At 36.1% G+C, this 13053-nt stretch overlaps 1 protein-coding gene across 1 annotated transcript in view; it reads right to left on the reverse strand.

Moving 5' to 3' along the window:
* COL12A1 (collagen type XII alpha 1 chain) overlaps window positions 1–13053 on the reverse strand; it is a 155637-nt gene that overhangs the window by 14449 nt on the left and 128135 nt on the right. Inside the window, exons 52-58 of the mRNA XM_043999289.1 lie at window positions 12659–12808; window positions 10881–10958; window positions 9548–9634; window positions 6494–6547; window positions 4594–4689; window positions 3014–3067; window positions 2619–2672 (exon numbers count right to left, since the gene is read on the reverse strand). Of these exons, the coding sequence (XP_043855224.1) occupies window positions 2619–2672; window positions 3014–3067; window positions 4594–4689; window positions 6494–6547; window positions 9548–9634; window positions 10881–10958; window positions 12659–12808 (573 nt within the window). The remainder of the gene's footprint in view (window positions 1–2618; window positions 2673–3013; window positions 3068–4593; window positions 4690–6493; window positions 6548–9547; window positions 9635–10880; window positions 10959–12658; window positions 12809–13053) is intronic.

Raw genomic sequence — 13053 nt, forward strand, 5'->3', positions numbered from 1 at the left:
ATTCTTGTTGATTTTTATCCATGAAAACAGTGAGGTGGGAAAGCCAGTGAATTGCCCTTTCCTCCACCAAGAGAGGAAATCCCCATAATACACAGTGCCTTTTTTATTGGTCCATGTCTCCTAATCTAATTCTTAATGTCATGAGCTGTAATCTCAATGGGTTGACTCAAAAATAAAGAATCAACTGTGAGAGCCAGGTCATGTCTCTGCACAGTCTCCTCTATTCTTGAGTGGCCCCAGATTTCCTTTTATTCTCTTTATGCTGCCAGATGACCTTGGCCTTGAATGATTCATCCTGCTGCACAGTTAGCAACTGCTCCCAACTATAGTCCCCTGAAATCTGGCAGAGTACTTCTGAGACAGGTCATTTTTAAATAGTTTTGCATATTTTAGCAAAGGATATTTCCTTCTCAATTTCTATAGAAAATTAGGGATTAATTTAATAATACTTTTGGAATTTATCAATGATCTGGTTCCCCTGTGACCCATCAACCAAATGATCCATGTTTCTTATCAGCATGCAGATTTTACAACGGAAAATTAATCTACTTCTTTTTAAAAAAAAAAAAGGATTAAAATTAATACCCCCAAAATCATCCAGTTTGTGGAAATTATTTTAAATCTATTTTACAGAGTATCAATTTCACTGGAAAATTTGTCTTGTGACACACACCAAACAAACAGAAAACCACACTAAATTCTAGATTCATTTGATGTAATGTAAATTTTTTTCTGGGATTCCCTCTGGGAAAGCAAAGTGTGGTAACATGGCTTGAACAGATCTGTTCATAGCATCTTTCATTGTGTTTCTCTTCTACTAGTAGCTAGAATGTTCTATTTTGGGATTACTGCCATGAGGTGTTTTTTTTTTCCTTCCTGTCTTCTTCAGTTTGCTGCCTGTGAACTGATTTGTAGAACCATTTTCCATCACTCTAATCTGCTTGCAAAGGGTATGCTTTTTAGGCCCATGGAAGGGCTACAGATTTCAATGTCTGTAGTGCTTTGTAGGAAAATGCTCTATCTTTCATTTCCAAAGATGCTCCTACTAACAGTACTGAGGTATGCCTGTGTGTGAGTCAGTGAGTGAGTCAGTGAGAGTATAGAATGAATAGAGCCTGACCATCAGATATTTTCACATACTGTGGCACAGAAGACAAATTCGTGGCTCTACCTTTGATTTGCAGAACTCATCATACCATCAGATTTACATTAGATTCCATAACTGCCCAATGCATTTTTTTAAATTAAAAGTGTTAAAGTATTTGGACTTGTAGCCAGGAAGAGCTAGGTTCAAATCCCAGTTCTCATATATACTAATTGTTTTACCCTGGTCAAGTTGTTTAACCTCTAAGTCTCAATCTGTTCCTCTGTAAAATGAGGAAGTTAAACTAGATGGCTTCTAAGATCCTTATCAATTAGTTCTACATCTATGATTCTACAATCCTTGTATTCAATCTGTTTTGCCTCTAGTCAAAAGCATAGTTGCTTTCCTTCAACAGCATGTACACTAGACATGTTTTTTCACTGCCCTATCTTCACTTTTTTGCTACCAAAAATAAAAGATGCTGTGGTGGGGCAGCTAGGTGGCACAGTGGATAGAGCACCGGCCCTGGAGTCAGGAGTACCTGAGTTCAAATCTGGCCTCAGACACTTGACAGTTACTAGCTGTGTGACCCTGGGCAAGTCACTTAACCCCAATTGCCTCACCAAAAATAAAAAAGTAAAAAAATTTAAAAAAAGATGTTGTGGCAACAAGTAAGGACCATGGACATAATTTTGACCACTTTGCATTAACTGTTCTAATGATTTACCATTGGGAAGAAGTTGACTATTATATTCAATAGAATCATGGAAGTGATTGGTTTTAATGGGTTTGTACACACTTTTTGACACATTTAGTAGTGACATGCCTCACAGTTCTGGATAGGTTTTGCCTCCATGTTGAACCATTATGCAGCACCCCACCTCCATACACTTGATGGCAATGTCAAAGTTTTCACTACATACACCTCCATCTCCCATTTCTTTGCCTTTGTACTGGCCACTCTCTATCCTTGGAATACATTCCCTTCACTCTTCTGCTGCATAAAATTCCTTTCTTCAATATGCAATTCAAATGCTGTCCCCCAAATGAAGCCTTTACTAATCCCACTTCTACAACTGCTAGTGCCCTCCCTCACTAACTACTTCGGCTTTATATACTTACATTCAAACAAGTTGTCTTCCCACTAAACTTTAAGCTAAGAGCACAGACTGTTTCATTATTTTGTCTTTTTGTCCCCAGCACCTAACAAAGTTTAATGGACTTCATTTTATTCTTAAGAGAAAGATATTTTTCTACTAGTCATTTGAAGCAACTTTCCCAGACCCCCTTTCTTCCTCCATAAAAAACCAAAGCTACTAAAGCTAAAAATCCTAATGGTTCCCATATAATCTCACCAACCACAGACCTTGGGATGGTCCCAAACTGGATATTTTCCCCAATTAGGTTGGGCTTTTAACTTCTAAATAATGAAGCAGTTGTTCTGTTCTTTTTCGAGCCAGTTAAGTTGTACTAGATCTTAATTTATAAACATATTCATCTTTTAGAATAGTATAATAACAAAAAGGAAACTCACTCTATCTCCTGGGGGTCCCATGGGGCCTGGTGGGCCAGGTAAACCTGGTGATCCCTACAAAAAATGAATAATGTCAGTGAAATGTGAGAGTTTTCCCAATAAGAAAGCATTCTTTCATTTTTCATTGTAGATGCACACTTACTTATAAATGTTTAAAATGTTTTTAAAAGAGTTGGGAGGGGGCGGGGGGGTCCTCAGGTAAGAAATCGGAAATAAGAATCCAGCACAGAGTTGGATACATCATTTAGTCAATAAATTCTTGCTGATTGAAAGTAGAGCAGGGGAAAAGTGTTCAAGGGAAAATACCCAGACTTTAGTCTTTTAGGGACCCTGACAGCTAAATATTCAAATATACCTGTTAAGAATAGAAGGGGAAATTGTAACAATGAACTTACTGATCGTCCTGGAAGTCCTGGCTCCCCTGCATCACCTTTGACCCCTTGTCGACCCTTTAAGGACCAATAAAACAGAAGATCTTAGCCAATTTATAAAACCAAGTGAAATAAGAAGACAGAATGATCTTCATTTATGAAATTCCTGCTACTTCCCAAATCCACTCTTGGCATAATGAGATAGGCATCTGAGGGCATTTTTGAGAATAATGAATTAAAAGTACATACCATTTTTATTGAATTATATTCTTCCAGTGATGTCAACATTATTAAAATAGATAAACCAAAGCTTTTTAATTTATAATAATATCGTGAAAAGTTTTGTAATGGAATAAGAAATAGAAAAAATATAATTCAACATAAATCATTGTTCTAAGAATTAAATTTGTAGGAAAAATCCATTTATTTATTTTATTATCTTTCATTTGATGCTATGGTAGAGTAATAGATCTAGAAGAAGAATGGATTAAAAATCTTTGACTTGATAATAAGGTCTATAAAATATATTTGAATATATCTGGGTTAGAGATATCTCTAATATTATTGATATGAAATAATTGAACTTACTACAATTACAAAGAATGAAAATAGAAGCCTCTCAGAAGCAGCTTTGCTTCAGATTTGACTTTTTTTCTTTAGAGGTCTTTTATATGTGCCATACACATACATATATGCATATATACATTATATATATTATGTGTATCATGTTTGACACCTCCATATTCCAATCAATTAGACATAAGGACGATGCATAATGACTTTACAACTAAACTCCTAATTGTTCTCTTTTTTATTGGGGGAATAGGAGGAGGGTGGAATCACCCAGAATGTAAACTCTTCTTGTGAAATAGCTCCACAAATCTGTAACTTCTAACCTCAGAGAAATGCTTGAGGTCCTACTAAGAGTTTGTTGTCACAACGGCATTATGTGTAGGGGGCAGGATTTGGACCCAGTTCTTTTCAACTCCAAAGCTGGCCTTCTATCCTCTGCATCTACATTACCTCTATCCCAGATGCTATATGATCTTTATGCTTAGCTATTTCCTATGAAAATTCAAATCTAAGTTTTATAGATTTTTTTAGAATGGATCCTCTCTTGTCTGACATGAAGAATATATGTTATCTGTGGAATAAAAATATGAGTCATAGAATGTAGAAGCTTTTTTCTAACTTCAGTTTTGCCTTTAATAGAATAGGGATGCATTTTATAATTATACATTCAACCAGGAAACAAGGATTATAGATAAACTGATTTGAGACTTCAAGGAGTTTAAAGAGAGTCCATGCCTAATACAGGTTGTAAGTAGTCTATAAAAATACAGGTAATTGAGAGATATGTTCATGACTTACAAGTGATGTCAAATAAATGTCAATAATTGCATCTGGGCAGAATTATTTTTAAATATGGGAACATGCTATTAATAAATCTAAAGTGTTAGTCATATTAAGAAGTCCATTCACAGACTAAATGTGTTAAGCTCTTGAGAAAAAAAATTGGAGTTTCAAAAGCATCGTAAAAAAGTTCTAGCTAAATTCAGTGTTAAATGGTTAACCTGGGTTCCCAAAATAGAATCTTTACTCACTTGTTCTCCTGGAATTGAGAGTCCATTAGGTCCCTGAGGACCTGGAGGACCCTGGGGACCTGGGGGACCTGAATCACCACGAGGACCTGGGGGTCCCTTAAAATAAACAAAGCAAAAACAATAAAGTCAGTGACTATTATCTAGTGCATTGCCTTCAAAATCTTCATTTTTCACAAACTTGTTTTTGTAACTCAAAAGACATTGATCAAATCAGCTTTGAAAAAAGAGCTTGGAAGTTGGCATCCATTGCTCCAGCTCTTTACTGATAACAATATCCCATCCCTCTCCTCATCATCCATGCCTCCTTTTCCTATTTCCTTGGTCACAAAGAAAATATACCTGATGCTACAGTAAATGAATTAGGTTTCCATAAAAACCTTAATATAAAAGGAATGAGGAAGAGAAACAAATTGTATCAAACATAACATATCTCAGACTGGTAAGGGTTGATTTCCTTGAGACTCATTCTGATTTCTCCTTGGAAGTATTGATTAAACAATAAAGCTTTAAATATAAATTGAGGATCTACTCTTTACAGGACACTAGTATACCTGAAAGTTCAATTTCAAGAACACTCATTGCCAGGCCCATGCACTGACTGACCTAACCTACTAAGCAACTTGTTAGAACTGATGACCTGACAAAGACAGTCTAAGTCATAGATGGTTTGTGAGATCTCAAGATCCTATATTTAGAGCCGGTCATCTACCCAGAAGTCATCTACCAAACTCTTCTTTTCGTAAAAGATAATTAGAAAGAGTGTGACTTGGCATAGCCATACAAGTAGTAAGAAGTAGAGCCAAGATTTGAACCCACACCCTCTAAAACCAAAGTCAGCATTATCCTTTTATTCATGCTTTTGCAAAAAATCATTTCATTGTAATGGAAGCTTCCCTGGCATTTGCAGGAAACATTTCTCTAAGGAATTCAAGTTATCTTATTATAACTAATCTTGTATGGGGCGGGGAAAAAGAGGATCCCAAAGTCACATAAAGCTCTGTAAGCTCTTTTGGTAGAAACCTGGGGCCCTTTGTGCTAAAATAAACATATCCATCTTAATATGTGAGTTGATTCATCTCATAAAACCTCATTAGAGGTAAATTTCATTAGACATTATCAACAATTACCCCCCTAACATTAGAGGCCGAATAGAGATAACATTCAGGGATCTTATAATTCTTCCTTCAACTTCCACCAGAAAAATTATGGAGACCTCAGTGGATCACCTCTTAGGCCTCCTTACTTCTTTTTTTTTTTTAGTGAGGCAATTGGGGTTAAGTGACTTGCCCAGGGTCACACAGCTAGGGACCTCCTTACTTCTTGTTGTTGTTCAGTCATGTTTGACTCTTCATGATCCTATTTGAGCTTTCCTTGGAAAAGATACTAGAATTGTTTGTAATTTCCTTCTCCAGCTCATTTTACAGATAGAGAAACTGAGGCCAACAAGGTTAAATGACTTTCCCCGGATCACACAGATAGTAAATATCAGATTTGAACTCAGGAAAATGAGTCTTCCTAACTCTATCCTATCTTTGGACTCCATCCAACTTCTACACTTAGTGGACAAAGTTCACAACAGGTTGGCTGTAAAGTGACTTTTCCTGAAAGTATTACTACTCATCATATAATGTATGGGCTCTCCTACCTTTATCTTCTCCTTAGTGTGAGTTCTTTCCCCTCCCCCACATCATCATTTCTATTGACAATAAATAGCAACTAACATGAACTAAGTAGCTTGTGTCAGGTTTTGTACTTTTAAAAATATTTTCAAAGATGGCTTAAGTTACCATTTTTCTGTGGCAACTTATCTAAAGTCATACATCACAGTGATGGCATTTTAAAACAATTCAACTTAAAAAGACAGACAAAAATTTTAAGTAGAATTTAGATAGATACTTACAATTGCTCCATTAACTCCTCTCTCTCCTCTGGGGCCTTTAGCACCAGGACCACCCTAAAATATAAATGTTATACATTGTTATATTGTTTCTGTTTCTATATAAAGAAAAACACAATAATACTTATGTGAAGAACCTTAGAGAAGTTGTCAGTTCGGGAGTCTAAAATGTCACTATTCTTGATCTAAAGGACCCAAAGCAATCATTTAAGACATAAAAATCAAGGAAATAAATATTTACCCATATTGCACATCTTAGTTTTACATTTTTGCCATTCATATACTATTAATAGTTTCAAAACTATTTTAAGAATTGTTGAAGAAAGTAAATATTGCCAGGAAAACACAATGCATGCACTGTTTTGAAAACCTATTAACCAATAATGAATGGTGCAGTTAATCTTTTCTTAAAAGATTAACTTAATTATAATCTCTACATAATACAAAGTAGGTGCAGCTCTAGCAATAAGAATCTATAGATCTCCAAAAAGTAGAAGCAATGAACACACAGTTATCTTATTATCAGCTAAAAAGCTAAAAATGATCAACTATAATTGCCAAATGGTGTGTAATCTCAATGATGGGGGCGGTATTTCTTCCGGCAATATAGATTGAGACACATCCATATCTATTTGTCCTTAGACAACTCTTGTCCACATGTTCTCATAAGACCGAAGAACAACCATAATGATTTTTGTTACTGATTAGATGAGTGTAGGATAATAAAAGGGAATAACCCATTCTGAAAAAGGGAGCAGGACAGAAAATAACCTAAGATACTTACAGAATCAGAAATAGAGCTAAGACCTTAGACATCATCTAGTCCGACTCCTTACAATTATAAATGAAGAAAATAAGGCCTAACAAGAGAATTGACTTTCCTAGAATCACAGAGAGAAGAGCTAGAGTTTGAAACCAGGTCTTAATGCTCCAAATCCAGTGCTGTCTTCATTCTGTCATGTTGCTTCTCATAGAATGCTATTTTATTCCAGATCTGAGATTTTTATCTTGAATTCATAATCTCTTAAAGTTTTTAAATGAAAGTAATACATAGTGAAAAGTGGTTTGCATCACAAACATCCTGACATGTTTCAATGACTCATAAGATGTTAAATACATACTTTGTTGAGTTTAAAGTTGTGCCTGCATGTGCGTGTGTAAAGTGTCCTGTGATCTTCTGTCAGCCTTCAAAACTTACAAAGAATGCTACTGGGACATTAATGTTCATTAAGACCCAAAGTTGCAAATTGTGTGAATTTGCATGTCCTTATCAGTTTTCTTCCCATATATAGATCTAGTTACAATTGTATTGTTCCAAAATATGGGGGGGGGGCTGAATAATTCAATGAGGTTTATGCAACATTTGTCCACCAATACTGGAATGTTCTTCCTTCTCATCTCTGCTTCCTGGCTTGCCTGGAAAATTCAACTAAAATCTACTCTCTGAGGGAGGTCTTTCTTACCCTCCCCTCCTCCCCCCCCCCACATACACACAAACACTGTTAGACCTTCTCTCTGCGATTACTTTCCATATACATTATGTATAGTTTGTGGATACCTGGTTATTTGTATCTTGTCTCTCCCATTAGACAGTAAAACTCCTTGAGGACAGGGATCATGTTTTTGCCCATTTTTTTGCCCCCAGTACTCGGCACAGTGGAGATGTCTCTTTAGACACTTTAGTGACACTCCAAATGTTCATGTGGACTACTTGTGCCCGAACTGTGGTAGAGCCTTCCTAGCTTATATTGGTCTGATCAGCCGCAGTCACACTGTACCTTGGCCCCAACATTCAGACACATACACAGTTATTTTGGTCCTCTTTGAGAATGAAGGACAGCAACTAATCACCAACCAACCAACTTAGCATAGTGCCTGGTATATACTAAGTGCTTAATAAATGCTTACTGACTATCTTCTGGTACCACAGTGCCATATAGTTAGAGCTGGAAGGGACCTTTGAGGTCAATTTAATCCTACTCTTTCATTTTACAGATGAGGAAACTAAGCCTTGAGATTAAGTGGCTTGCCCAGGGTCACACAGATAATAAGTATCAGAGGCAGGATTTGAGGCCAGATCTTCGATGCCAGACTGCATCCTTTGGCTTAGATCGCTTCATGTCTATAATTTGATCCTCTATAGTGTACAGCAGGAGTTCTTGAAATGGCATCTATAAATTTTGTATACATATATATTTGATAACTTGCAACAAACTTGGTTTCCTTTGTGATGCTATGGATTTTACTTTATGCACTTAAAGCAAATATTCTGAGAAGGGGTCCATAGGCTCCACTAGATGGCTAAAGCGGGCCATGACCCCCCAAATGGGAAGAAATTCCTGGCCAAAAATGCATTTGACTTATAAAAGGCAAATGCTCTAGATATTAAATGATTTGGGAGTGACTCAGCCTCTCTACTTTGACCCTGTCCTAGGAATTTCTAGAAACATCAAAGAATCTTTTAAGATGTTACAACAACTTGGGGGGGGCAAATTTATGTTTTTTAAATTCTAAGTATTTGAATATGTTCCAGATTGAATAAGAAGATGAATTAAAATTCTAGAATCAATGTATTTTTGATCTGGATATCCTCCACTACAGATGTAGGAATCTAATACCAAAGGACACAGGCTGCTGAGCTGGCAGTCCTTGAAACACTTAAGAACTCTGATCACTGCAATGTCCAACCATGATTCCAGAGGATCAGGAATGAAGAATGAGATCTACCTCCTGGCAAAGAGGTGAAAAATTAAACACAGAAAAATGAGACAGATTTTTTTGACATGGCCTACCTGGGAACCTGTTTTTCTTTGATATGCATATTTTGTAACAAGATTGGTTTTTTTCCAGATGGGTGAAAAGTTGTAGTAAGAAAAAATGCTTACTAATTGAAAAAATGTTAATTCAAAAAGGAAAGCAATATGAGCACAGTTAGGCATGGGGGTGGGGAGGTGAAGGAGTTGCCTGCATTTTAATTACCTCAGTTTTCCAAAGGAAAAATCATATCTACAATTTTAAAAAGAAAAATTATATAAATGCTTTTTTATATTTGCTTACCGCTGGTCCAGGTGGTCCAGGAGGTCCAACACTATCCTGGGTACATGTGCAAGCATTTGGAAAAGCTGGGCATTTTGCTTCATCTCTCTGGATTATTGAGAACAGTAATCAGCCATAATGGAAAAAAATAAACCACATTCCCTCCTTCATGATTTATACAAACAAAGGGGGTTCTATTCCCCAACTTTAAATGACAAAGATCTAGTTATCATAATAAATGATCATGAGAACTCATGTCTGACTCTCAAATGAAATGTCTTTCTACAGTTATATCGTTTTCTTTAAGAAACTTTACAAGACAAAGTAACAGTTCTAAAAGAACATTCAGAATCACTAGTAACAGTGGAATTTTCTTTGACCCAATGTTCTCTGCCTTGTTATTCAATCACTTCAGGCATGTTCGACTCTTTATGACCCCATTTGGAGATTTCTTGGAAAAGATATTAGAGTGGTTTACTATTTCTTTCTCCAGCTCATTTCACAGAAGAGGAACTGAGGCAAACAAGGTTAAGTGACTTGCCCAAGGTCACAGAGCTAATAAGTGTCTAGAGCCAGATTTGAACTCACGAACATGTCTTTTTGATTCCAAGTCTAATTTACTATCCACTGCACCAACTTAGCTGCCTTAACTGTGTTCACTGCCTAGCTCAGATAAAAACCATTCTATGATTTTATATTCTTCTTTGCATTCCCAAAGTTGAAAACATATCATAGAGTCGAAAAGGTCAATAAAAGTCATCTGCCCCAAACCCCTCATTTTACAGAAGAGGAAACTGAGGCCCAGAGAAGTTAATTAATTTGCCATGTAAAGTCACATGGGTAGTAAATATCAGAGGCAGGATTTGAAATCAGGTCCTCTGACTTCAGTTAGTACTCTTTCTGCTTGAACATGCCAATTAACCATTATAACAGTCACTTGCAGAAACATGAGTTCTTCAAACTGAAATGTGATCGTTTTTTATTACATAAAAATAATAGAATCCTAGTTAGAAGGCAACTTATTCACAAATCCATGCCAGAATTTTACAAGCAGAAGGAATGTTTAGCATTAGTGGAAATCCGGGGACTGGGTAAGGCTTTTCTAGTTAATCTACTGCAGTGCTTCTTGAAAATCTCCAAATATGGGTTTATGAATTCTCAGCTGGAAAAGGAGGGGTCACATCAACCACTGGAATGACCCATGATAACTGATAAAGGCACAAGCCATTGCATATTCCTGGGTTTCCTATTTGCTGATAACAGCTGCTGAGTGTTACTTTCCCAATACAACTTCTCACTGTCAGCAGGATTTACTGGTAAGATTTTTGACAGCATCCAATTCAGCATTACTTACCCTCGAAGGGATGTCACAGCATCTGTCTCTACTAGTCCACACTGGGCTGCACACTATGTCAAAATTCTGGATTTGGAACTGCAAAACAACCATATCCACCAAGTATTTTTTTTTTTTTGTAATTTACTGAGGACTACAAACATTTCAGATTCCAATGTATCCTCAGAGCCAAAATTGAGACTTTGCCAGCTTCTTGCATGAACGCTTACAAGTGTTCTACTTCATAAGTAATGTGCTCCTGTTTTCTCAGGGGGGTGGGGGAGGAAATTCCCTCCAGTTTCTTAAAATAAATAAACACCCATACTTCAGAAGAAGGAGAAAGTCAAGCCAAATGCTCCTGATGAACTCCGGCTCCTGATCCTGGTTTGTGGCCAAAGAGAAATGTTTCTCAGGAAGTAAAAAAGGACTTTAATAGCTAGTGTATTCCAATTTATCTAACTGAACAAACAATTGCAAGGCTCTTTCTTAGGGCAGATTTTGATTTCTCTACTAATACTGATCAAGCTACTATGTATTACGTGAAAATCCTACCTTCAAAAAAAAAAAAAAAGAAAAGAAATTAAAAGAAAATAAATAAATAAAAAGAAAATCCTACCTTCACCTAGGAAGACATTCCATTAAAGTTCTCCCAAAAAATTATCTTTAAATAAAAGGATAGGTTTGATTGGGCATATTCTCATTTTTAAAAGGCCCAGGTTATACTTTTAATACTATGATTTAAAATCTCAACAATTCCAAGATAGAGTAAAGAATAAAGTTGTGATTTCATTGGTATAGGGAACTTCCAGGTGAGGTAATGCCCTCTACAAAAGCAGGTCATCACCTTCTAGGCAACTTAGAGTGATAAAGAGTTGCTAGAGCAGTGAGAGCTTCAGTGATTTGACCAGGGTCACACAACCAGAATGTGTCATAGATAGGACTTGAACCCAGTCAGACCTTTGTGACTTTGAGGCAGTTCTCTTATCAGCTACAGCATGCTGCCTTTGCATGTCAAGATACAATACCCAATTCTCCTTAAAATAGACAATTCATATTCTCGGTGACACTGCAATTCAGAGAAATCAGTTGCATCTAGGATGAATTTATTTTTAAAGCATTATACATGTTCTCTAAAACTTTCTAAGAAATTAATGAGACCAGTACAGTTCAAAATTTTAATTATATCTTTTTTAATATAATACTAGAACTGGTTTACAAGGAGGAAGTAGAAAAACCACACTCCACACCAAAAATAATAATTCATGTCTAGGAGGTGTATGTTAATGAACTCAACAAAACTTCCTTCTCCCTGGTAGTAATCTATCACTGAAAATGATTACTCTTTAAGAGATAAGTAACTTCTTAAAAGGCTACATTAGGAAGAAAAAAATAAAAATAAAAATAGATATTTTTTAAAAAAGACTATATTAGGGTCTAATGAAAATTTAAAAATAATGCTCCACAATACTAAAGGCATAATTATATGAAATAAAAAATAACTAGGATTATCTCTTGGGACCAAGGCAATAATATATCTTAACTTCAATTAACTGGGGCATTTTGAAATCAAGCCAGGCAGGGGCATGACCTAACTTGGGCATGTTTGGGGATTTTTCTTTGCTGTGGTGCCTAGCACTCTTCATTGGTACACCATGATTAAATAAATCACTGTTTTATTCACAGCACATTTGTCCACTAAAAATTCTTCCAAATGTGTACTCACTAAGTGACCTTAAAAAATGCAATTTCAACATTAAAATGTGCTAAGGCACCACATAAAATGGAAACATGCTACTTACCGCAGCTGATTTCCTTTCACCTTTAATGAGCTTTCCAAGAATTTCATAACCATCAGTTGTGATGTTACCAGCTTCCTTTATGTCCTTTTCTATAATTTCATAGCAGTCTATGTAAAGCTTAACACTTTTTGAAGTCACTACAATATGAACCTGAAGAGAAAAATACATTTAATGATGAAATGACTATTTTGTCACATTATCTCTTTTACTGCAAAACAGCATCCTATATAGGACTCGGAGAATGTTAGAGGTGAAGGGACTTGAGGCATCATTGGCTCCAATGATCTCTTTACAAATGAGGAAATTGAAGCCTAGAGAGGGGAAGTGACTTGTTTGGTGGCATAAACAATGGGAGAACTAACACAAAAACACAAATCTCCTGAGGCTCTTTCTTC

The sequence above is a fragment of the Dromiciops gliroides genome, chromosome 4, assembly GCF_019393635.1.
Source record: "Dromiciops gliroides isolate mDroGli1 chromosome 4, mDroGli1.pri, whole genome shotgun sequence".
NCBI classification, from domain to species: Eukaryota; Metazoa; Chordata; class Mammalia; order Microbiotheria; family Microbiotheriidae; genus Dromiciops; species Dromiciops gliroides.